General features: G+C 45.4%; 1 protein-coding gene across 1 annotated transcript in view; it reads right to left on the minus strand.

Moving 5' to 3' along the window:
• The window catches only part of BBS2 (Bardet-Biedl syndrome 2), a 33,629-nt gene extending 22,918 nt beyond the window's left edge, over positions 1-10,711 (minus strand). The window contains exons 1-2 of the mRNA XM_047791778.1: positions 10,417-10,711; positions 4,426-4,653 (exon numbers count right to left, since the gene is read on the minus strand). Of these exons, the coding sequence (XP_047647734.1) occupies positions 4,426-4,653; positions 10,417-10,533 (345 nt within the window). The 5' untranslated portion in view covers positions 10,534-10,711. The remainder of the gene's footprint in view (positions 1-4,425; positions 4,654-10,416) is intronic.
• Positions 10,712-27,416: the final 16,705 nt, after the last annotated feature.

Here is a 27,416-nt window from a genome sequence, read left to right on the forward strand (position 1 = left end):
GGCTTCAATCAGAGCTACAGCTGCCAGCCTAGGTCATAGCCACAGCCATACCAGCTCCAAGCCACATCTGCAACCTGCCACTGCAACTCACGGCAACACCGGATCCTGAACCCGCTGAGCAAGGCCAGGGATCAAACCCGCATCCTCATGCATCCTAGCCGGGTTTATTAACCGCTCAGCCACAATGGGAACTCCAAAGAGTTAATATTTTTGTTAATACAAAGCAGATCAATAAGTAAACAAGCAAAAATAAATAAACAGAAAAGTCACAAGAAATACAAATAGACAAAAAACATGAAAAATATTCATTCTCACAATACACCATTTCACAAATTGACAAAGATGAAAAAAAAAAACCAACACTATCCATTGTAGGCTAGGGTGTGATAAAATAGGCACTCTCATATTCTGAGGGGGGAGGTGAAAAAACAGTTGTCTTTCTAGAGAGCAATTTACCAATATCTATCTAAAATCTCATTTAAAAAAGGTTAACTTGGATTTTCCATCATGACTTAGCAGAAACCAATCCAACTAGCAACCATGAGGACATGGGTTTGATCCCTTGCCTTGCTCAGTGGGTTAAGGATCTCACATTGTCATGAGCTGTGGTATAAATCGCAGACACAATTTGGATTTGGCGTTGCTGTGGCTGTGGTGTAGGCCAGCAGCTACAGCTCCGATTCAACCCCTAGCCTGGGAACCTCCATGTTCCATAAGTGTGGACCTAAAGAGACAAAAAAAAAAAAAAGAAAAAGAAAGAAAAAAGAAAAGAAAAGTTAACTTACCAATTAAAAAAAAAAATTTTTTTAAAAAAGGTCTTTAACTCAGCAATTGTAAAACTGAATTGTTGTGATCACTAATTTTATGTCAACTTGGCCAGGCCATGGTATCCAGATATTTGGTCAAACATTACTCCAAATGTTTCTATGAAAGTATTTTTTATTTTTTTTTATTTTTTATTTTTGCTTTTTTTTTAGATCGAACCCACAACCTAGTTCCTAGTTGGATTTGTTTTGGCTGAGCCACAAGGGAACTCCTCTGTGAAAGTATTTTTTAGATGAGATTAACATTTAAATCAATAGACTCTCAGTCAGCGCATTACCCTCTATAATGCTGGTGGGCTTCATTCAATCAGTTGAAGGTTTAAATTGAAAAAGACTGACCTCTCTAAGGAAGAAAGCATTCCGCCACCAGAATGCCTTTGGACTTGAGCTTCAACCTCAACTCTTCCCTCTGTCTCCAACCTGCTGGCGTACCCTGCAAATTTTGGACTTGCCAGCCTGCACAATTTTGGGAGTTAATTCCTTAAAATAAATCCCTCTCCACTCCCTCTCTTTACATATACACACATCCTGTTGGTTCTATTTCTCTAGAGAACCTTAAGACAGTCCTAAATGCAATTTCAGTCATACAAAAATACAGAAAGAGGAGTTCCTGTCGTAGCTCAGCAGTCATGAATCCAACTAGTATCCATAGGGATACAGGTTTGATCCCTGGCCTTGCTCAGTGGGTGGGAGATCCAGTGTTGCTGTGGACTGTGGTGTGGGTAGCAGATGCAGCTCCAATTCGGCCCCTAGCCTGGGAACTTCCATATATCACAGTTGCAGCCCTAAAAAGACAAAGAAAAAAAATACAGAAAGAGTATCTTTGTGACCCTGAAATAGGCAAAGATTTCTTAGTACAAAAAGTACACTAACCATTAAAGAAAAAAACTGATCAGCTAGACTTCATCAAAACTTTGCTCCTCAAGACACCTACCTATTGGAATGAAACACATACTGGAAAAAAATATTTGTTATGTATGAATCTGATAAAGAGCTTGTACCAAGTATATCCAGAGAACATCTAAAAATCAATAATATACTCAAGGAGTTCCCACTGTGGCACAATAGCAAGTGGCATCTCTGGAGTGCTGGGATACAGGTTTGATGCCTGGCCCAACACAGTGGGTCAAGGATCCAACGCTGCTGTACTTGGCCTGGAAACTCCATGTGCCACAGGGCCACCAAAAAGGAAAAAACAAAAACAAAAAAAAAACCAATACTACCAATAAAAAACAGGCAAAAGACTTAGACACTTTACAAAAGAAGACATGCAAATAAAAAGTAAGCACAAAGGAGATTCTTGGTGCTGGAGTTGTCACTGCTGTGGCTCAGGTTCAAGCCTTGGCCTGGGAACTTTCTCATGCAGCCGAGAAAAAAAAAATACCAAAGGGAAAAAAATTGCACTTCTAAGAACGTATCCTTAGGAAATAATCAGAGAAGGTGGCAAAGACATATGCTTATGAAAGTTATCAATTGTAATAGAGAAAATATGAAAACATAAATATGAAACAATATGGAATGGGTGAAACAAATTATGGTATATTTTAACACAGTGAAATACTACAGAGCTAATAAGAATAAAGCAGAGATATAACAGTAACTTGAAAGATGTTCACGACACATATCTTATTGAATAAAAAGGCCACGTGTAATAGCCAGGGAGTGGAAATAACCCAAATGTCTATTAACTGATGAATGGGTAAATAAAATGTTGTGTATACATATAATGGAATACTAGCCATAAAAATAATGACGTGTGATACATGCAACAAACTGTCCAGAATAGGCAGATCGATGGAGACAGAAAGCAGATTAGCGGTTACTTAAGGATGAGAGGTTGGGAGCAAAATGGAGAGTGACTCTAAATGGATACAGGTTTCTTTTTGGGATAATGAACATGTTCTAAAATTGACTGTGGTGATGGTTACACGACTCTGAATAAAGTGAAGAGCCTTTGTATGGTATACGATTTTTTTTTTTTGGCTTTTTGGCTTTTTGGCTTTTTTGCTATTTCTTTGGGCCGCTCCCGCAGCATATGGAGGTTCCCAGGCTAGGGGTCTAATCGGAGCTGTAGCCGCCAGCCTACGCCAGAGCCACAGCAACGCGGGATCCGAGCCGCGTCTGCAACCTACACCACAGCTCACGGCAACACCGGATCCTTAACCCACTGAGCAAGGGCAGGGACCGAACCCGCAACCTCATAGTTCCTAGTCGGATTCATTAACCTCTGCGCCACGATGGGAACTCCTGGTATACGAATTTTATCTTAATAAAGCTGTTACAGGAAAAAAAGGAAAGGCTACATGTACATAGTATGATCTTATTTTGTAAAAAAAAAAAATCATAAATATTTAGTAAAATAAGTATAAATGGGAAAAATCAATTCAAGAGTTAAGTGTTATTTCCAAATGAAGAAATTATGGGTAACTATTTTTATTTTCCTTCCATATCTTTTCTATAATAAAGACCGATTATTTGAATACTAAAGTTGCAGTGGCCTGTAGATGGCAGGCTACAGTAAATGCTTCTCCCACAAATTATATAGTAAACTTTAATCCAAAGCCACCAGGAGACCTGGTTGATGGCTTTCTGGCTGTTGGCTGAATTCTCAATAGTAAACCTTTTTAAAAATTTTTTATTAATTTACAATGTTCTGTCAATTTCTGCTATACAGCAAAGTGACCAGTTATACATACATATATATTCTTTTTCTCCTATTACCTTCCATCATGTCCCATCACAAGTGTTTGGATATAGTTCCCTGTGCTATACAGCAGGAACTCATTACCAATAGCAAATCCTAACAGACGGTATTATCATGGATCAACCTCATGAGAGATAAGTTGGAGGGTCACCAAGTGGTTACCAACTGTGACCAAATACATTAAGTGTCAAGTACATGAAGCAGATGTAAACGGCAAAAATCTTTTCTTTTCTTTTCTTTTTGGGGATGAACCCACAGCATATGGAAGTTCCCAGGCTATGGGTAGAATCAGAGCTGCAGGTGCTCACCTAGGCTGCAGCCACAGCAACACCAGATGCCAGCCTCATCTGTGTCACAGCTCTCGGAAATGCCGGATACTTAACCCACTGAACAAGGCCAAGGATCGAACCTGCATCCTCATGGATACTAGTTGGATTCTTTTTTTTTTTTTTTTTTTTTGTCTTTGTGCCTTTTCTAGGGCTACTCCTGCGGCATATGGAGGTTCCCAGGCTAGGGGTCAAATCAGAGCTGTAGCCGCCGGCCTACGCCACAGCCACAGCAACATGGAATCCAAGCCGAATCTGCAACCTACACCACAGCTTCATGGCAACGCCGGATCCTTAACCCACTGAGCAAGGTCAGGGATCGAACCTGCAACCTCTTGGTTCCTAGTCAGATTTGTTAACCACTGTGCCATGAAGGGAACTCCACTAGTTGGATTCTTAACCCACTGAGCCACAACAGGAACTCCAAATGGCAAAATCTCATGTTTTTTAACTACACTATAACAGCCACATAATAAACCAGAAGCAATGTCTGATCTCTTTCAAATATTAAAAAAAAAAAAAGACATTAATAGGTAATGGGAGTTTTATGATTATAAAGGGGTACACCTACCTCTCTGTAGAATAAATCTGAATTATTATAGACATCATAAGCCAAAAGGTTAGTCTGTGTCCCCACTAAAAGAGTATCATAGCCAAGCTCAGGGTTCAGTACTCCTGCAGTCAGGCAGCTGACTGCCTGGTTAATGTTGAGAAGCGAAACGTCAGACTCCAGGGGGCTCTGGAAGACCCTGGATGCACTGAAATGCTGGCTCCGTGTATGAGGGTTGTGAATAAAAACCTAAAAAAAAAAAAAGTTAATTACATCTCCTTAAATACCAAAATGTAAAATTAACATGCAGTTTTTTTTAAAAAAAAGACTCAGGTTAGTAACAGATATCAACATTAACAAGAAGTTACTTTAATCATGTACAAAACTTAAAACACCCACACACAGTTTTCTGTGTGGCTAGCTTTCAATCACTGTGAATCATAGAAATTCAGTGGTTCTTAGCTTTGTAAAGAATAAGGTAATGGCCAAGATCTACCTGGACAGCTCATATACTACCCCACCAGCAGGATGTTAAAGCCCCTTTACAAAGCAGCCTTTTCCTAATCAACCTATACAAAGCTGCTACCAGCTACAGAGTGATTGCTATGCACCAAGAAGCTCAGAGAAAACAAACACATCCTTTAGCATCTTTCCTCCAAGCACCTAACATATTCACTTCCTAACCCTTAAAACTGGTAGTTTTAAAGCCTGGTAATGAGTAAATTTCTTTTACAAACCTAAAATGAGTCACACAAATCAAGCTTTTTAAAGGCTATCTGTCTATATTGGGGAGACAGAATTAAGTAGTTAGCTCAAAGCTAATTTAGCAGTTTCAACTATCATAAACATAATCCTCTATTATGAGTGTCCACATAAATCACTCAACTTTCTTGGGCTTCATCTGTAAAAAGGAGGTTTGGACAAGAACATGATTCTCAGGAGGGGTGCTATTGCTCCCAGGAGGGGTAACTGGGTTTGGGGTGGAGGATCTTAGACATTAAGCTTGTGGGGCTCCAAAGGACCAAAGTACAAGAACAGGTAGGCATACAGGATATCTACGGCTTTAAAATTTCACTAGGAAAATTTTCACTTTCTGAACAAAGCTCACTGGGAAGCAATATGGGAAAAAAAAAAAAAAGGATGAGAAACTGTACTTGAGATCCCTTAAGTCCCTTCTAGTTCTAAAACTCGTCTGTTTTCAACAAGCATTTTAACACTTTGGTATAAATCTGTTAACCAGACAAGGCTGGCTCAGTTGCTCATCACTCCAAAGGCCAATACTCAAGAGATAAGTGCGGTGGAAAAAGAAATGCTTTATTCAGGAGCCCAACAACCTGGGAAGATGGTGGACTGATGTCCTGAGATCATCTGCAAGTTGCGGGTCAGGAGACAAGGTTTTGAAGGCAGTGTGAGGGAGTCCAGTGGCTTTATAGCCTAAACTGCTGCCAGTTTCTCGGCCCAACAGCTATTCATTATTTCTACATCTTCACCTTGCCTAATTATTCACTTATTTTGCCCACACCCAAGGAAGTTCCCGGGCCAAGAACTGAACCCGAGCCATAGCTGCACCACAAGGGAACTTCCCCTAGTCGCTAACTCTTGAGCCAGTCTTTTGAGACTTGGGAGAGGCCTAGGAGACTAAAGCTTTTCTACAAACAAGAGGCAGGTGGAGGACATGCAGGGAGGAGGGTTGTCCCAGAAGGGCCCACAGGTTCCTGCTTGGTTACAAACCTCCCCTTTCTTTGCTGCTCCTCAATCCTGAGGAGGAACAGGTGTGAAAGGAGAAAAGGAATAAAGTTTTGCATAGAGAGGTTAATCATAAACTCGGCAAGGAACTCAGTTTTAGGGGACTTAGTTGAAATTCGAGTAGGACTAATTTTAAATTATTATCCCAGCGTTGCCGTGGCATAGGCCAGCAGCTATAGCCCCGATGGGCCCCTAGCCTGAGAACTTCCATATGCCACAAGTGCAGGCCTAAAAACATAAATAGATAAATAAATAAATAAACAAGATAGCCTATTCAACAAAAAGCTTTTTAAAGATGGGTTAGAAACATATAGAAAAGGTGTGTAGCTACTGAATATTGTGTTCCTGTTCTCATTTGTGTTTACTTTACAACATGCTTTTACAAATGTTACTGCATTTGGTCCTCACAACAAGCCCTGATATACAGAGAAGGTCAGAGCGATTAAGGCCCCTCCCCACGGTCTCACCACTAATAAGTGACAAGGCTAAGACACAAGCCAGGTGTCTGGCTCCAAACTCTCATCTCTATCAACTTGTCTTCCTTTTACAACCATTCTGAAGGAAAAAAAAAAAATCATACAGTCTTCTAGTAATAAGATTTGCCCAGAAAGAACAGGTGGGGAAAAAAACCTATGGACTTCATTGTTACTGGAGTGGAAAGAGGTTGGGGTTTGCTGCCAAGAGCAACACGAGTCCCAGGAGTATGGTTTCTCCCTAGTTCCCCTCCTGCTGTTCTCCACACACAGAAATCAGTGCCCAGGAGACCTAGCTGTCCCACAGGTGAGAAAAAGTCAAGTTTAGTCACACAACAAATAGGTCACTCCCAGTACCTTCAGCCAACAGACTGGCTGAAAGTCACGTATTTGTTCTAGTGAAGGGGGTGCTGCTGACAATGTGAACTCCAACTAAGCCCTCCAACTCCGTGGGGAAAAGAAACATGTCCATGGATGAACCATGTTCATTCTGCAAGAAACCCCTTTTTAAAATATGCTTGCTTGGAGTTCCTGTCATGGCGCAACGGAAACGAATCTGAGTAGGAACCATGAGGTTGCGGGTTTGATCCCTGGCCTTGCTCAGTGGGTTAAAGATCCGGCGTTGCCATGAGCTGTGGTGCAGGTCACAGACCTGGCTCAGATCTGGCACTGCTGTGGTTGTGGCGTAGGCTGGCAGCTATAACTCCAATTAGCCTGGGAACCTCCATGTGCTGCAAGTGCAGCCCTAAAAAGCAAAAAAAATTAAAAAATAAAATATGCTTGCTCAAGGTCAGAGACCAGATCCCAGTAAGTCTGCCCCACATTCACAAAAGAATCTCACTGAAAATGACAAAGTCCTGTTTCTAGAGACATGGGTCAAGGAGGGCTTTAGCCTTACCTGAAATGGTTTGGAGTTTTTTGGGGTTTGGGGTGTGGTTTTTTTGGTTTTGTTTTTGTTTTTGCTTTTTAGGGCCGCACCTACAGCCTATCAAAGTTCCCAGGCTAGGGGTCGAATGGGAGCTGCAGCTACGGGCCTACACCACAGACACATCAACACAGGATCTGAGCCACATCTGCAGCCTACACCACAGCTCACGGCAACGCCAGATCCCCAACCCACTGAGCAAGACCAGGGACCGAACCCACATCCTCATGGATACTAGTCAGATTCCTTTCTGCTGTGCTACGATGAGAACTCCCTAAAATGTTAGTTTTTAAAGAAAAATATATTTGTGTATTACATGGATCCACATAAATCACTCAACTTTCTTGGGCTTCATCTGTAAAAAGGAGGTTTGGACAAGAACATGATTCTCAGGAGGGGTGCTAAAATAGTACCAATTTTATTTTAAAGTCTCCAGATAAAAGATCAGGTCAGAACTTTTCAGATTTGTTTACAGTTCTGAATATAAAGCAATTACCTAGGCCATAGCACCTCCCCTCTCTCCCCCGACCCCCATCTCCAGAAACAGACTTAGAATCAAGTGTACCTGCTTCTGACTCTACATCACATTCTAATGAAAGGGTTTCAAAAGGAACCTCTGCCTGATCTTCCTGTTTCCACTCCTACAGTTCCCTCCCTGCATCTCTGTTTGCAGCACCAGCCAGTAATCCTTTATCTAAAAACATAAACCAAATCCCATCACCCACTTTCTTAAAACCAGCGTCTTCACTATGGCATATCAGGCCCTAAATGATCCAGCTATTGGCTACTTTACTGCTTCCCTCATCCCACTCCAGCCCCAGCAGCCTTCTGGAACACACCAAGCATATCTCTACCTCAAGGCTGTTGTGCTTACTGATGCCTCTGCCTGGAAGACACTTACCTTGCCTATCTGCAGGGCTTGTTTCCTCATTGCCTTTCAAACCTCTGATCCACAGTTACCTTATCACAGGCCTATCTGACCACCGTGTCTAAAATAGCAATATCCTCTCACACTCAACCCCTTACTCTGTTTTTCTTCTATCAAGACACTGTGCGCATGTGTTTGTGTGTCTGTGTTTCTGTTAACTGTCTCGTTCCCCCTCTCAAAGGTAACCTCCAAGGGGGTACAACTTGTCTGTTAAATTCAACCTTGTACCTGCAGAGCTAAGAACAGTGCCCAGCACATACCAAGCCCTCAAAAAATCAGGGCTAAGCTAATATCCATGGGACTTTTTCAGCCCATTGAGTTAGCTGCTGTGCACCAATACGAATTTCTTTTTCCTATTTGTCAGTGCCTTCCAACATTTTTATAACTAACATTATTACATGTCAGGCTCTGTGCTAAGGGTTTTACTCCATTATATTACTCAGTGAAAATGAATCATTACTTTTTACTTACATAGCCCAAGGCATAGCATATGGGAAAACATACAACATAGGTCGAAGTGTCTTGAAAACTACAAGTCACTACCTAAATGTCAGCTTATTAAATCCATACTGGGGAGTTCCTGTCATGGCGCACCGGAAACAAATCTGACTAGTATCCACAAGGATGTGAGTTCGATCCCTGGCCTTGCTCAGTGGGTCGGGGATCCGGCATTGCTGTGAGCTGTGGTGTAAGTCAAAGGTGCAGCTCAGATCCCGTGGTGTAGGCTGGCAGCTGTAGCTCCGATTCAACCCCTAGCCTGGGAAGCTCCATAAGCTTCAGGTGCGGAAGAAAGAAAGGAAGGGAGGAAGAGAGAGAAAGATACACAGACAGACACACTGGGTCACAGAACAGGCACTCTAATCTCATTTCCACCACTTTCCAGTTGAGCGGCCTTAAACATTGCTTTGAACCTCTCTGAACTGTTATTTCTAATGAAGAAAATAACAGCTAACAATTAGTGACCACCGCCTAGATGCCAAGCACATGACACGTTGTAACATTTTAATCCTCTTAATAACCCTCTGTGGTAGAGACGAAGTACCTTGCTCAAGGTCATGAAATTAGCAGGTATTGGAGCCAGGATCTACCACACCTGTGCTATGCTGTTGCCATTGGCAATGCAGCAAGGATGCTGATATAATTAATGTAATAAGGCTTTGTGCTTATTAAAAGTTACTACGCTTGATGTCACTGTATTCCATGTATGGTGGGCATGCCTCCGTCAATACACAGTGCCTTGTTTGCCTTGTCTATTGTCCTTCTGGACGATAAGCTTTCTGAAAGTAAGCACTCCAGCTTTATCTCTGAATCCCCAAGATCTAGCACGAAGGAGCTGTTCAGAAATTCTAGTGAATGCCGAATGACATATCTTTTTCATCTCTGTGACTCACAACTTGCACAGCACTTGCCACACAGGAAGCACCTAACAGGTACTTAGTGAATAAACAACAGGATGAAACGTGAATGTACGTGGATAAAGATCAAAAGTGTAATTTGAGTCATTTAAGTTAGGGTGTCTTTGTAACTTTTTCCCCATAAAGTTGTTTAGCTCTGAGAGAAGAAGTTCAGAGCTATAGGCAGAAGCCCTGGCCTCTAATCTGGGATCTGTCCCTACTGCTAACGCCGACCAAGCCCTTTCCCCTTTAGGGACTTCTCTTCCCCAAGCTCCCTAGCCGTACAGAGATTCCAACACCCCGACACTTAGGCACTCATGAGTCTAAGTACCTGAAGAGAAATAAACTGCTCAGAAAAGTCCTTCCCCGTTTTCACTCATTACTTCTGCGCAAGCTAAAGAGCTACAAACACTACTGACTCGTTGCCGGGCAACCCTGGCTGGGGGCGGAGTCGGACAATGAAGAACGGGATTGCAGGGACGCGCCCCGCGGGGGACTCCAGGGGCACTGGCTCCGTGCGGGTTGGGAGCAGGTGGGATTGGTTACCTTGCCCGCTTGGGTAGCGGCCGCCAGACACGGGTGAGTCCCGTCGTAGCGCCCAACGGCCACCATGCGGGGGCTGATTTTGTGGCGCAGTTTGAGGGTGAATACGGGCAGCAGCATGATGGCGGTGGCTCAGGAGAAAAGGGTTAGCGGCACGAGAGCGGAGCCGTGGAGCCGGCCTTACCCACCGCGGTGAGGGACGTGGGGACCAGGCCAGACCTGCTCCCGCACCCTCGGACCTGGCGGGAAACCGCTGCACCGACGTGGACCCCGGGCCGTTGGCTATTTCTGCGCCTGCGCAGGCCCGCCCACCTAGTTCTGCGGCTGCGCGTTCGGGCCTCGCGCTGGGCTGAGGCTGAAGTTGGGTCGCCGTGGTTGGGTCTGCTTTTTGTTGCTGTAACCTAACGGCGATGGGACTCATCGGGTCTACTTCGGCAGTTTCCGAGCCAGTGCATCCCTGGGGCTTCTTCTAGCACCACAACCAACTTGCTGCACCGTTGCAGTTTACACACACTTCTATGCCACTCCAAACGGTCATTAATTCAAGAAATATGCCTTGAATGCCTACTTTGCCCCTTAACTTTAGCTGTTATGTTGATGCCCACAGTAGTTCTTAAATGTATCAATCACCTCCCCCCCACACACAAAAAAATGCTTTAAACTCTCACCTTTAAACAGCCCGTGGCCCTTTCTAAGATTCCCTGAGTATATATACATATAATGTACATATGAGTGTATATATATATATGTTTTGTTTTTTGTTTTTTTTTTTTGCTTTTAAGGGCCACATCCACAGCATATAGAGGTTCCCGGGCTAGGGGTCGAATTGGAGCTGCAGTCGCTGGCCTATGCCACAGCCATTGAAACGCGGGATCCCAGCCGAATCTGCAAGACCTACACCACAGCTCACGGCAACTACCGATCCTTTAACCCACTTGAACAAGGCCAGGGATCAAACCCGCAACCTCATGGTTCCTATTCGGGTTCATTTCCTCTGCACCACGACGGGAACTCCTCCCTGTATATTTTTAAAGGAGGACATGCAAAGTCACTAAACTTTTCAGCATTTTTTCAAATAGTTTTTAAGGGCTTGCTCTGTGTGGGGTACTGTTCTGGGCAATATGGCAGCAAACATAAGACAAACTTCTGCTTTCCTGTTGCTGACATACAAGTCAGGGGAGAGAAACACTAAACAGGAAATACAAATGGGAGGTCATTTAGTGGTTAAGTGCTAAGGAGGGGAGAGAGATTGACTTCTGGAGGGAGTACAATTTTTTCTTTTTTTGTCTTTTTAGGGCCACACCAGCAGCATGTGGAGGTTCCCAGGTTATGGGTCCAATCAGAGCTGTAGCTGCCGGCCTATACCACAGCCACAGCAACACTGGATCCGAGCCACGTCTGCGACCTACCGCACGGTTAGCAGCAATGCTGGATCCTTAACCCACTGATCGGGGTTTGTTAACTGCTGAGCCACAATGGGAACTCCGGGAGTACAATTTTAAATAAGGTGGTGGGGAAGAGACCTCACTGAGAAAGTGACATTCAGGCCAGAACTTGAAAGAAGTAAAAGAATCAGTTCTGAGGAAGAGTGTTCCAGCAGAAGAAATTCAGGTGCAAAGGCACTGAGGGATCACCTAGGTTGTCTGCTAGAAATAAAAACATTCAGGTGTGTTTGGGATGACACGAGTAGGAACAAAGAGAGGAGACCGAGAAGCAAGCCAAGTGAAGAGAGTGTTGCCATCCACCTAGCCAAGCCTTACTTATTCTGTGTACTCCTTGGTGACCTGCAGCTTTGCAGTTGCTCCTCCCAACAGAATAGTACAGTCAACAATGGCTGCATTGCCAGCATTTAAAGAGCATTTTGTATGTAATTTTGTATGTGAAATGTATAGGGATCACCTCTCTTAGTCCTACAACAACCTATGAGGCAGGTACCACTGTTAGCCCATTTGACAGATGACAAAACCTTACCAGTTTTCTCCTCCCTTCCTAACTCATCACCAGCTCCCCATTTTCAACCACAGTAAGTTCAAGCCCTTTGAGAGGTTACACAAAATCTCCAAGTTCTTTTTTTTTTTTTTTTTGGTCTTTCCTAGGGCCGCTCCCGCGGCATACGGAGCTTCCCAGGCTAGGGGGTCTAATCGGAGCTGTAGCCACCGGGCTACACCAGAGACACAGCAACTCAGCATCCGAGCCATGTCTGCAACCTATACCACAGCTCACGGCAACGCCAGATCCTTAACCCACTAAGCAAGGCCAGGGATCAAACCCGCAACCTCTTGGTTCCTAGTCGGATTTGTTAACCACTGAACCATGACGGGAACTCCCAAAATCTCCAACTTCTGATCATTGTTGGCCTCTGCCGCCCCTTGCCTCCAACTCGGTCCCTTCTGAGACGCCGTCTCTGGCCTCTCCGCCTTTGTTCCCATTAGCCCTCTGCCCGGGGAGTCCTTACCATCATGTCACAGGTTGAAAAGCATCACTCCAGGGAGTCACGTCTGATGGTCTCTCCCACAGCTGCTTCCATGCTTAGGAGGGAGCCGCCCCTCCTAGGTCCCAGCCGACATATCAATCACCATATTGGAGGTATTTGATTCTTTGCATCACACACTAATTAGGATCAGCATGGATCCCCAGAAGGGTGGAGAATCCCCATCCTCCCTGCCAAGCCCTGATCAGGGTGGGGGACTTGAGGTTTTTCAACAACCAAGAGAGGCTGCACATCTCCTCCAACAACAAAAAGTTTCTTATAGAGGAAATTGTAAGGGACTAAAAATAACTGTACGCATGTGCTTTGGGGGCAATTACGAACATTAAGATACAAAAAGGCCACAAACGAACTGCCATTTCTGAGGTGCCAGGAGAAAAACAGGGTACTGACCATGAGCGAGCCCTGCACACGGCATCACCAAAGGTGTGGGCAGACCACTGATAAGCCACCCTTCCGGCCCTGCCCACGGATCCACCCCAACCCTCACCCATTTACGGAACGAGCTTGCCCTGCAAGCAGAGGCACCTGTTTCTTGTTTTCACTCCCTTGAGCCGCAGCATGAGCCCCAATAAAGCCTTGCCTGAATTTCTTGTCTGGCCTCGTCAATTTCTATTGATTAAAGGGTCTAAGGGCCTGCAGTGGTAACACCATGACCCACTAGGAATCACTGGGTCTTCAGAAGGAACACAACTGCACATCAGTGAGAGCTGGACTCAGGACTTGGGGTGAGGGCAGGAGCTGGTAGGGATGAGGTTGGCAGCACTCCACAGCAGGTAAGCCCACAAGCCTTGATGGCAAGCAGACCTGGGTTCAAATTCCTCCTCCATCAATCACCAGCTGAAACGGGCCCATCCTTTCCTCATGCTCACATGTATTGAGTGCCTTCTCTGCGCAAGGTTCTTGGCACACTAACACACTGAATCCTTACTGCCACCCTCTGAGGGAGATTCTGTCATCAGCCCATTTTACAAGAGAGGACACTGAGTCATGGGAAGTTACATAACATAAGCCCAAGGTCACACAGCTGGTCAGCGGCGGGACCAGGATGGCCAGCCCAGGTGGTTGGTGCTACCACGCCTGAGCTGTTAACCACTCCACTACTCTCTCCTGTGACAAACACCCCAAGTGCCAGTGTCTCTTCTAGAAAAGAGAAACAATAATAGGACTGCTTCTGGGGAGTGTTGTTGTGAGAATTAGACCAACTAATATAAATCAAGCAATGCCTGGCACTTCATAAGGGTCCCATAAATGGTTATCATCGCTGTCACTATAAGGTCATTATTTTAACCTCTAGGTGAAAATGCTGTTTTTGACTTGTTAGGGTTGCTATTGTAATAAAGTTGGTGTCTTCTTTCTTTTTTAGCAGATAGTTCTTTTCCAAATATTTTCTCAGCCCTGGGGTCAGAAGAAACAACAAAGCTAGTCAAGATGTGGTGGGACCAGGTGAGAACAAGAATTTAGATCCTGACTTAGAGGGGCCTTAGGCGACCCCTGCCACCAAAGCCTCTCCCTTTGTGTCCTCACCGCGCCTAGGCAGAGCACCCCCACTAGGGGGTGTGCAGGTGTAAAGAATGGAAGCTCTCATGCTAAGGACTCAGGACTGAAGGCCTAGAGGGAGGTGGGGTGAGAGGACCCCCAGGACCCAGGCCTCCACTAGTCACAGCGTTGACTTCTGGGGGTGGACGCGGGGCAGGGGACCAGCTGGGGCCATAAGGGTGAGGCCATCTGGGTGAGTCTCTTTGACAGCCCATTTCACACCTTAAGAAATGAAGAAATGAAAGCCACTTAACAGCATGTCACTTAGGAAAAACAGAAACAGCTGTCTTTTGGTCAGCAGATGGCGCAAAGCTGCATCACCACCATCATCGTCATCATCGAAGCTGACGTCTGTTACACACTTACCATGTGCCAGACTTTAAATTATTTACTTGTGTTCTTATCTCGGTTCTCATAATAACTCAAGAGAGGGAATATTATAATCTCTGTTTTACAGATACAGAAACTAATTTCAACTCCAATTTTTGTTTCCTCCTCCCCTTATCCCTCCCAGGCCTGCACATTTCACAGCATTGGTAGGAAATGCCATCAATGTTAACTAACAAGGACCTGCTGTGTAGCACAGGGAAATCTACTCAGTATTCTGTAATAACCTATATTGGGAAGAAAAAGAATGGACCTATGTATATGCATAATGGATTTACTTTGCTGTACTCCTGAAACTAACACAACACTGTAAGTCAACTATACTCCAATAAAGTTAATTAAAAATGGAGTTCCCGTCGTGGCTTAGTGGTTAATGAACCCAACTAGTATCCATGAGGACGTGGTTCAATCCCTGGCCTCACTCAGTGGGTTAAGGATCCAGCATTGCCATGAGCTGTGGTGTAGGATCATAGACACGGCTCGGATCTGGAGTTACTGTGGCTGTGGCTGTGGCTATGGCACAGGATGGCAGCTACAGCTCCAATTTGATCCCTAGCCCGGGCATCTCCATGTGCCGTGGACGCAGCCCTAAAAAGACAAAAGACAAAAGACAATAGACAAAAAAAAAAAATACTATGATGACCCCCCCACCCCCAAAGATCATTTCACTCCTTCCTATTCACAAAATCCTCCAATGACTTCCCACATGGAACAAAATGCAAATGTTTAACTTGGCCTATAGAACTCTGGTGTTTGTGAATCATCCAAACACCCTGAGTGTGGTCTCAACTCAGGGCCTTTGCACTTACGGTTCCCTCTGCCCAGAGTGCTCAGCCCTAAGACCTGGTCAAGCCTGGCTCCTTTGTGTCAATCAGATCTCAGCTCAATGTTCTCCTTCTCAGAATGTTCTGCCCACTGCCCTAGTGTGAGCTCTCTCTCTCATAATTCTGCTTTTTATTAAAATAGCATTTAAAAAAAATGCTTTCTCTCATTATCCTGTTTTCTCAACCCCACCCTGTGGGACTGGTCTCCAAAACTTCTCCCCACTGAAAAATTCAAAATAGATTGTATATTATATTTTGTACTAATAAGCATCAAGATGTGATGCCTCTTTCTTTTTCTTGTTTTGTACCATTACACCCACGAGACCATGCTTGAGATTCTGGGCATGATCTGAGCCTGATTCATGATTCTGGGTGAGCCGGAGACTCCCGAAGAGAAGAAGGGAAGCTATGGAGACATGACCACCATTTGCACATATTTGAGAACTAGAAGTTAATCTTTTTATAGAAATAACAAGTAATGCCTTAGTGCATCACATACTCAATTATTCAAAGATTTAGTAAGTTACATTAAAAGACTCTTTAGGAAAGAAAAGATTTTTTTCTAGCAGGAATCAAACATCATAATAGCCTTCCCAAACAATTCACTCAAAAACATATTTTGATCAATTTTTGTTGAGGTTCTTTCTGACATTCTCTGACTTTAAGCATAAGCTTCTGAGGTTGAAGTCCTTACATAACCTGCATAAATTTTGATTTTTTAATCTGCAAATCTACTCTCAATCTTTTCGTTGCTATGATTGATGAAAAATTCCTTCCACTTTCATCTCCACCTGCCAAGCCCAGAGTGGCAAGTGGTGTTGATTGATAGGAAGGTGGGAGCAGGTGTGTGTTGACAATGACAAGTCATCTCTGCCAGGGAAATGGAGACCCAAGAGTCTTCAAGGTGATTTTGAAATTAGATGAGGCCACACAGGATGCCGGAAGCCCAGCATCCTAGGACCAGAGAAACTGGCTCCTGGTCCAGCCCGCCCCCAGGGCTCAGATCAAAGCTGATGGCTGGAGTGTGTTCCAGTTTCCAAGGAGTGTGCTCTTTATAGCCCACTGGAGCCATACGTGGGTGTGGGCGGCATCTGACGCCGGCTGAGGCTTGACTCAGCTTTAGAAACCACCTATGTGGGTGGGAAGCCAACCTCTGGGGCACCTGCTCTGGAAGGCTGGAGTTTTTCTACCTTTGTCTGAACTCCTCTAGCTAAAAAGCAGTGTGCAGCTTTGCAGATCTGAGCCTTCTATCTTCAGAGGACAGAGCAGAGCAGGCTAAAGGAAACTCTAAATTCCATTTCTACAATCATGGTATTTCTCAGTTGGAGGGAGCCAGAGCGATCACCAGCCCGGGCTTCTAACCAAGGCAAGAATCACCATCCCACCCCAGTTTGAATACTTCCCATGATTGAATGCGGCCATTATGTTTGAAGACAATTCTCAGAAACCTCTTAACCTATTAGGTCATGAGTCATTGTCTCTGTAGAAACAGACTGACTTTATCACTATCCCCACATGGGCTCCTTGGGTGTTTGAAGACATATCATCATCTATCTATGGCTTCTTTATGCTGAACAAACCCAGGTGGAGTCTTCAGGGGCTAGGGAGGTGGCAGGGATGAAATGCCCTGTTCCCTTACCCAACCTGGTCACACTTCACCATCCCTTCTTCTTTAAGGAGCCTGCTTTGAGAGGAACACAACTTTAAAGCAGACGTAACATCTCGTGAGCCCTCCCCTCCTCCCCCACACACATGTCCTTTCCCTGCTGGCCTCAAGGTCCCAGCAGTGAATTTCTCCAACAGCAACAGCAGGAATCAAAGATCAGGGCTAGGAGTTCCTGTCGTGCCTCAGTGGTTAACGAATCTGACTAGGAACCATGAGGTTGCGGGTTCGATCCCAGGCCTTGCTCAGCGGGTTAAGGATCCGGCGTTGCTGTGAGCTGTGGTATAGGTTGCAGACGCGGCTCGGATCCCACATTGCTGTGGCTGTGTCGTAGGCCAGTAGCTACAGCTCCGATTCAACACCTAGCCTGGGAATCTCCATATGCCGTGGGAGCGGCCCAAGAAATAGCAAAAAGACCAACAACAACAAAAAAAAAAAAATCAGGGCTATTTTTTGAAAAATAGACCAAAGCAAATGGCCAGGGTGCTAAGTTGAGGGAGTCCCTGTAAGACACGGAAGGTGTGGTCGGCTGGGACTGCAAGAAACTGAATGAAGGCTGGGGCAGGATTTGGGAAACCAACACGGGGAAAGGAAGCACCTGAACAGAATTGTATCCCTCCAAAAAAAAAAAAAAAAAAGGTATGTAGGTTTTCTAATCCCAGTGCCTCAGAATGGAGCTGGAGTCTTTGCATAGATAATGAAGTTAAAAGAGATCAATAGGATGTCATATTCCAATACCACGAGTGCCCTTAGAAGAGGGGAAATTGGGACGCAGAAATTTCTTTCACTGGGAGAAGGCCATGCGAAAATGAAGGCAGAGATCAGGGTGATGCTTCTACAAGCCAAGGAACCCCAAAGATGGCCAGCAAACCACCAGAAGCTAAGAGAAAGGCAGGAGATAGATTCCCACTCTCAGACCACAGAAGAAACCAACACCACCGACACTTGGATCCCAATCTCTAGCCTCCAGAACTGTGAGACAATACATTTCTGTGGTTTGAGCACACGTGCACACACACCCCCGCCCCAGTTTGTAGTACGTTGTTATGGCAGCCCTAGACATAGAACACACCACATGAAGACACAAGGGAAGGAAACTAGGCTGCAGGAGCCCCGCGAAGGTGCGCCTGGCTGGAGCTGTGTTCATAGAGGTGGCAATGCAAGGAGGGAGCCAAGCCATCAAGACAACAATTGACGGCATCTCTGCAATACCAGGATGAAAGTTCCAGTCCTGGCCCAGCACAGTGGGTTAAGTGATTCAGCATTGCTGCAGCGGGAGTGGTGGGTCGCAATTGTGGCTTAGATCTGACCCCTGGCCCAGGAACTCCATATCCCAAAGAAGAAAAAAAACTAAAATTAAAAAAAGATTTTAACACCCCCCCACACTGCTCTCTCCTTCCTCTCTCCAGTCCCCTGCATCCCTAACCCAATGGGAGCCAGAGGGCAAGAGAACCTACCTGGGGGGGCATTGTCCTCATTTCTTCTGGGACCTATCTGTGTGGCATCCTCAGCTGATAGAGCAGGAAGGGAACTCAGGAGCACCTAATTCAACTCTTTTATTTGACCCCCAAGGGAACCAAGTCCTAAAGCAGGGTGTAGCAATGCAGCCAATTAAATACAGAAGCTAAAGTCAACCCTCTGGATTCTTTCTTCCTTTTTTAAATAGTTTTAAGTATTTTAATCAATTAATTAATTTAGCTGTGCCTGAGGCATGCAGAAGTTCCAGCGCCAGGGATCAAACCCTTGCCACAGCAGTGCCAACACCAGTCCCCTAACCTGCTGAGCCACCAGGGAACTCCAACTCTCTGGATTCTGAGTCATGCACTCCTTCTGAATATCTGGGCAGCTTTTTGTTTTATTGTTGTTGTCTTATTTTTCTACTCATGCCCCCTAACCTCTTTAGCATGATGTTCTTTTTAAAAATTTAATTTGTTATTTGAATAGGTAACGCTTTGATATCATACCAAATTAAAAGCTATAAAAGCAGATACATGAAGATGCGGAGAAACTGGAATCCTGTACGCTTGCGCACTGCTGTCACTACATGTAAAACAATGTAGCCACTATGGAAAACAGTATGATGATTCCTCAAAAAATTGAGCATAGAATTACCATATGATCCAGCAGTTCCACTCCTAGGTATATACACACAGGTTTTGAAAGCAGGAATTTAAGTAGATACTTATACACCAGTGTTCATAGCAGCATTATTCCCAACAGCCAAAAGTGGCAACGGCTTAAGTGTCTACCAACAGATGAATTTTTAAAAAGTGGTAATTATGGCTATATGTGATAATACATGACTGAATATTATTCAGCCATTAAAAAGAATGAATTACTGGGAGTTCCCATCATGGCTCAGCAGGTTAAGAACCCGACTAGTATCCATGAGGATGCAGGTTTGATCCCTTGCCTCGCTCAGTGGGTTAAGGATCCAGCATTGCCATGAGTTGTAGTATACGTTGCACACATGGCTTGGATCCCATGTGGCTGTTGCTGTGGAGTGGGCTGGCAGCCACAGCTCCAATTCAACCCCTATCCTAGGAACTTCTATATGCAGCAGGTGGGCACCCTAAAAAGAAAAAAAGAGAAAGAAAAAAAAATAAAAAGAATGCAGTACTGAACATGCTGCAACATGGATGAAACTTGAAGACATTATGCTAAGTGAAATAAGCCAGACACAAAAGGACAAGGTTTGTGTGATTCCACTTATGTGAGTTACTGGAATAGGCTAATATGTAAGGAAAGAAAATAGAGGTTACCAGAGGCTGGAGGGAAGAGCGAATGGGAAGTTAGTGTTTAATAGGTACAGTGTCTGTTAGGAATGATGAGAATGTTCTTAAAATAAACAGCAGAGATGGTGCTTAAGCATGAATGTGCTTCATGCTATTGAATTGTATACTTAAAATGATAGCATTTACATTACATATATTTTACTATAATAAAATGCATATAATAAAATATATTCTATGGCTGCACCCTCAGCATAGGGATTCCTGGGCTAGAGATTGAATCCAGATTGAATTTAGAAGTGGCCTAAACCTCAGCTGTGGAAACCCACTGTGCCAGGCTGAGGATTGAACCTGTGCCTCTGAAGCAACCAGACCTGGGCCAGTCGGATTCTTAACCCACTGTGCCACAGCAGGAACTGCAAAAAAGTATGAATATATACACACACATGTATATATATATTTTAAAAGCATATATGTATATATCTATATACACACATTTGTATACACACGTGTGAATATATATGTGTGTATTTATATGTTTTTTTTTAAAGCATATGCAATGAAAAGGAAGTCCCTTCCTACCCCCATCCTCGCCATCAAGATCCCCTCCTTAGAGACCCTTCCCCCCCACACACCAATTTCCTGGGGGTCCTGAGATGGCCTATGATTACACAGGTAAGTCCTCTCTATATATCACCTTCTCCCAGCTTTTGTTTTCTCCATAAATGGTTGTATACGAGACACCGGGTTTTATCTTTTGCTTTTTCACTTACCAATAGGCTTCGGAGAGCAGCCTCATTTTCCTTTTAAGGCCACAGAAAGCATTCGTGCACAAAACCTTTTACACAGAAAGGGTTCAACTAATGTTGGAGTTGACAACATTTGCATTTTAATAAGGCGTAATATCTTACCTCCAAAGAATGAAATAGGGATGAGAGAATTTCAGAAACCAGCCAAGGGCATGTGCCATGAGGAGAGGGGGGGTATCGTCTTTTCAGTTCATCTTAACAAACATTTATGGAAAAAGGCCCTTTGCAATACGTTGGTGTAATAACGGCCAATAGCTGGAAAACTCCTACCCTGTGGCAGCTTCTGTTCTACAGGCATTAACTTATTTAACCCTCACAACACCCGTAGGAGCTAGGTGCTATTATTAATGATTTCCACTTTACAGGGCAGGACTCCCAGGCATGACGTGGTGACTTGCCTAAGACCACAGAGCTCATGAATGACAGAACAGGGGCTGCACCCACAGACTCGGGCTCTTGTTCGCGACACCGCCCTGCTGCCTCTGGGACACACAAACATGTATTGAATTTTACTCCAGGCCCTGGGCTTCCTACTTCGAGAGAAGTAATGATGTCTTTGACAAAAGTCCCAAGTTCAGTGAGTTAACGATTGAAATGGGGGCACAATTCACCCTAATGCAAAACAGAACTGATTGGTGATTTAAAAAAAAAAAAAAAAAAAGAGGAACTTATGGAATGTTCTGGAGGTTAGAGGAGGGATGATGGGGAATCCAGAAATGCCCCATGGAGGAAGTGGCATCTGGATACAAAAGGAACCAACACTCGTGGAGCGGCTGTCCCACATGGACCACTTGATATGCTGAATGCTCCCAATGACCTTGTCATCACTGCATTTCATAGATGATAAAACTGAGGCTCCCAGAGATGCATTAAAATAGTGAAGCCAGGGAGTTCCCATTGTGGCTCAGTGGTTAGCGAATCCGACTGGGAGCCATGAGGTTGTGGGTTCGATCCCTGGCCTCGCTCAGTGGGTTGAGGATCTGGCGTTGCCATGAGCTGTGGTGTAGGTTGCAGACGCGGCTCGGATCCCGCGTTGCTGTGGCTCTGGCGTAGGCCAGTGGCTACAGCTCTGATTCGACCCCTAGCCTGGGAACCTCCATAGGCCGCAGGATCGGCCCAAGAAATGGCAAAAAGACAAAAAAAAAAAAAAATAGTGAAGCCGGACTGGGTCACTTTATTGTACAGCAGAAATTATCACAGACTTGTACATTAACTATACTTCAATAAAGGTTGAAAAAGTGAAATAAAATAAAGCATTAATTATACTTCAATAAAACTTGAAAAAATAAGTGAAGCCAGGATCCTTTCCTAGGCTGGTCTGTGACTCAGAGCCACAGAGCTGAGGCCTTTCCACAGTAGGGGCCAGCCACCAACCTGGCAGGGTGTTCCCAATACCAGTGACATCAGCCCTCCCTGGGCGGCCAGGAGGAGGGGGCCGTGTGGGATCTTTAGTCAGCTGGGTGTAAGTCGCAGCTAATTAACAAGTTAAAAGCACTTTGAAGATGACTTTGTGCCTAGAAAGGGCCTGTTCCGACACGTGCAGACAATGGGGTAGGGACAGTTCGGGGAGGGGCTGTGGTGATGACCTTGTAGGGGCAGGGTAGGGACTCCTGGGCCAAGGAGCCTGGAGCCGAGAGGCTGAGCTTCCAGGCCATTCAAAAAAGTTCCTTCTCTGGATCCAGAGGTGTCCACAATCTAGGGCAGAGTCACCACAACTTCAGTGTTTCCTGATCACAGCCCCCTGATTTTTGCCATAAATGCGCACTGCCTGTGCTGTAACTTACTCAGTCTTTTCATTACACTGATTCAGTTCAAACTTATTCATCCTAAGAACAAATGTAATTTGTGCAAAAATCTTGTGCAATTATAAATTCCACGTATTAGTTGCATTGCTTTCTAATATGCCTTCAAGTCCATTAAAACCACTAAAACAACAAAGTTTTTCCAGACACCGTCTGAAAGCTGGTGTTTATTATCCCATTGATTTCTCTGGGCCTCAGTTTCCCCATCTGCCAAGTCCCTGTAGCTCTTATGAGGTGGTGAAATGTACAGATTCAAACCAATCAGCCTGGGTTAGAATGCCTGCCTTCCGTTTCTTGCCAGTGTGACTCCAGGCAAGTCACTTAATTCCTCTCTGCCTCAGCTGCACCATCTGTAAAATGGGGACGACCTCACAGGGCTGCTGAGGGAATTTGCACCTATTCTAAATTGCCCACCCTACTGTATACGCCACGTGTCTCCTGCCCCCACCAACATCCGATCCCTCTCCCTCTTCTCTACTTTTCTTCCCAGCCGTCATTACCTCCTAACAAACTGTACGCTCAATCGATTGACTACGGTTACTCTCTTCACCCTCCTGCTTTTCCCTGAGAACATAAACTCCGTGAGAGCTGGAATATCACCAGTTTTGTTCACGGATGTATCTCAAGATAGAACACTGTCTGGTCCTTAGTAAATGATTCTTTGGGTGGGGGAGGCGAAGGAGAAAAAAATAGCTTTTATTGCTTTGCCAGGCAAAGGAGGGTCACAGCAGGCTAATGCCTCAAAGACTGAGTCCCCCCTTAGCAGAGCTCGGGAGGTTGTTTTATAGTTTGGGGAGTGAAAAATAGAGCCACAGATAAGGATCAGGGCCGAGGCGAGCTTGCATTGTTTTCAAAGCTGGTGTTCGGGGGTCTGGTGGTCTTCTTTTGAGGTCCAGGTTCTTCATGCCTCCACGCAGGAGATTCAGCGAGAGAGAGAGAGAGAGAGAGGGAGAGGGAGAGAGAGAGAGAGAGTGATAGGCAAGAAATAGATTTATTGGAGTTCCCATTGTGGCACTGTGGAAATGAATCTGACTAGGAACCATAAGGTTGCGGGTTCGATCCCTGGCCTCCCTCAGTGGGTTAAGGATCTGGCATTGCTGTGTGCTGTGATGTAGGTCGCAGATGTGGCTCAGATCCCTATTTGCTGTGGCTGTGGCATAGGCCAGAAGCAGTAGCTCCGATTGGACCCCTGGCCTGGGAATCTCCATATGCCACAGGTGCGGCCCTAAAAAGCAAAAAGAGAAAGAAAAGAAATAGATTAAGATAGGATGCTTGTGAGAAACGCAAGCAGGCAGGCAAAGAGGCTCTGCCAGTAAATATTTCTTGAATGGAGTTCCCACTATGGCAGAGTGGGTTAAGAACCCAGCTGTAGTGGCTCAGTTTGCTGGGGTAGCGCAGGTTCAACCCCTGGGTTGAAGGATCTGTTGCCGCCCCTGTGGTATAGGTTGCCACTGTGGCTCGGATGCAGTCCCTGGCCTGGAAACTTCCATGTGCTAGGGGGTGGCCATAAAATTAAAAAATCAAATTTCTTGAATAAAGGGAATGACTGGATGAATCTTGAGTCTCATAGACTCCCACACAGGGTTAGAATTCCACACCCCAGGAAAAGTTAATAAAACCCCTGGCCAAAGAAATCACCGCCTTCAGTTTAGTATTTCTAAGGAACAGGGATTAGGGAATGGTCTCTGACTCTAAGAAAAGCTCGTCTTTTTCGCTTTCTACAAGTATTAACGGCATGTCAAAGGAAATAAAAATACCATCAAAACAGGTAAATTTCAGCAAGCCTGGGGGCGGGGTTGTGGGGGATGTGGGGCTGCTGCCCAATTTGACTTTGAAAGTGGTGTTTGTTGGGTCCAGGGATGGCCCCAGGTTTCACCTCCCTGCTGGCTTGGGTGTGTGCGTGGGGGGCGGTGCATTTACTGAGCACCTACTAAGTGCAGCGCAGGGGCTTCCTGTTACATGAGCTCATTTATTCTGCCAAACAACCCCATGTAGGGGATGGAATTATGCCTATTTTACAGAAGGGAAAAGAGGTATGGAAAAGGGACTTGCTGGGGATGGGGGATCGTCCAGCCAATTGATTAGTAGCAGAATCTGGGCTGGCCCCCGGGCCTACTCTTGGTTCTGCCAGACCCTCACTCACCCCCGCATCCTGCTTCTTATCCCTAGAGCTCGGGCTTCCTGGAAACAGGGCAAATCAGGCTTCTGCTGCTGATGCCGTGGAAGTGCATTTATTCACCATGGAAAGATGCCCTCTGGCACACCTTGAAAGCCAGAGCTGGCTTTCCGATCCCAGAGACCTGGCCCACTTCATCCACCAGGCTGGGTGCCAGGAGATCTGGGTTGTTTCCAGAGGAGCCTCCTATGAGATCCTGGGAGGCAGCAGGTCAGAGGCCACTCTCCCAAAATTACGATATGGACAGGGACGTCCTGCCTCCTGCTCCTTAGAGAGTCACCACACTGTGGCGTCTCATCACCAGATGCTTATACAAAATATTGGTGCAAGGAGACAGAAAAACAGGGAATAGTCATTGCTTCAGGGAGGAGAATGGCAAGGTTGGCTCGGGGGAGGGTGGGACACTTTCCACAGCTGCCCTTTTTTTTTTTTTTTTTTTGCTTTTTAGGGCCACACCCACAGCATATGGAAGTTCCCAGGAATCAAATCAGAGCTACAGCCCCCAGCCACAGCCACAGCAATGTGGGATCCGAGCCACATCTGTGACCTACACTACAGCTCACAGCAACTCCAGATCCTTAACCGGCTGAGTGGAGAGAGGGATAGAACCTGCATCCTCACAGATACTAGTATGTTGGATTCTTAAACTGCTGAGCCACAACAGGAACTCTGTCCACAGCTTCCCTTTTGCTCTGGGAAAACAGGCAAAACAGGGCCTTGGATAGCTACATATCAGGAGGCTTTTTTTTTTTTTTTTTTTTTTAACATTTTAGGGCCACACCCATGGTATATGGCAGTTCCCAGGCTAGGGCTTGAATCACACCTACAGCTGCAGGCCTACATCACAGCCACAGCAATTCGGGATCTGAGCTGCATCTTCCACCTACGCTGCACCTTGCAGCTAACCCACTGAGCCAGGCCAGGGATCAAACCAGCATCCTCAGGGATACTAGTCAGATACCCTTTTATTTTTTTTCACTTTTTAGGGCCACACCTGCAGCATATGGAGGTTCCCAGGCTAGGGGTTGAATCAGAGCTACAGCCACCAGCCTACGCCACAGCCACAGCCACGCGGGATCCGAGCTGCTTCTGTGAACTATACCACACCTCACAGCAATGCCAGATCCTTAACCGACTGAGCACGACCCTCAACCTCATGGTTCCTAGTCGGATTCATTTCCACTGCGCCATGATGGGAACTCCACTAGTCAGATTCTTAAACCACTGAGCCACAGCAGGAACGCCAGGAGAAATGTATTTAATGAACCCAGATGCCTGCATCTTTCCAAACTTAGGAAAGCATTAAAATCACTAGCTGAGACATCTATTCCTCATAAGCAGCAGTAACCAAGATGTAGATTGGGTTGCATGTGCTCCTTAGCCAAACTCATATGTACGATGTCCTCTCTCCCCTCTCTTCAGAGCAGTTCCTTACAGCTGAGAGGCTGTCTCCCTGGCTGTAGTCCTCAGTAAGTTCCCTCAATAAGACTGAAATTCACACAGAGCTTTTTTCTTTTTTTCAGTCGACCTACATATGCCCTTTAAATCTGGGGAGCTCTCCTAGTTATCCTGCAGTTTGCACATCACCATCCACAACTGGGCACACCTGATTCCCCACAGCTCTCCCACATCGCATATTCCACATTTTGGGATCTCTGCCAATCAGATAAAAAAGATTTTTACATGATAGCTGGTTGTAGTTTTCATGTGCATTTCTATTAGTATGAGGGTAGATGAGTATCTTATCGTTTGCTCTAAAAGCCATTTGTATTATTTTGGTTCTCTCTGTCATCTCTCACTCCATTTATATGCATGGTGTAAAGTGTCTACCACAGACCCCGCCCTCCCACAACATCAGTCTCAGGCTGAGCCCTCTTTGGACCCCCCCCCCCCCCAAGCACTGAAAAGAAGCGGATCTGTATCCTCTGGTGCATCCAGACCACAATCATGCCCAGTGACTCAAGCCTCTTTGGGGTTTTCTAGCTGTAAACCAAGGACAATTATTTACCACGTGTATGGGGAAGGTGACTCAGCCCAGGCCCAGGGCAGCCCCCAGCTCTCTGATCAGCCGGCTGCAGGTGCCTGTCCCGTGGCAGGCCTGTCCTTGGACTTTTCAGCACTCCTGCTTGCCCGCCCTGAGGAACAGAACTTCTTTTTCCTTCTGGGTTTCTATTTTCTCCCCTTGTCTTTAAAAGGCTATGGTAGGAACAGAACACTTCATTCAGGGGAGGCCCTGAATGGCCCTTTTGTACTGCATCAATTCCAGGAGCCAGCTCGGTATTCTCAGAAAGAGCAAAGACTGGGACAAAAGCTGGCATCCTAAGAACCTAGTCCTTATTAATTAGCCACGGGCGTCTGTGCCTCCTTAGTATGCAAACAGAGCCTCTGCTCCTCGAGCCCTCATTGACCCAGCTCTGTGTGGATGTTGATTTTACAGTTGAAATCTTCTTCCCTCCAACTTTTGCAAGAAAAGCTCCACAGACAGGGACTTTTCCTACCTGGGGACATGGCTGAGAATATTTCAGGGTGACAGTCATTATCTTGACCCTGCATGCATTGTGGACAAAGCCTGGGGTTCCAAAC

Source organism: Phacochoerus africanus, chromosome 8 (assembly GCF_016906955.1).
Source record: "Phacochoerus africanus isolate WHEZ1 chromosome 8, ROS_Pafr_v1, whole genome shotgun sequence".
Classification (NCBI taxonomy): Eukaryota; Metazoa; Chordata; class Mammalia; order Artiodactyla; family Suidae; genus Phacochoerus; species Phacochoerus africanus.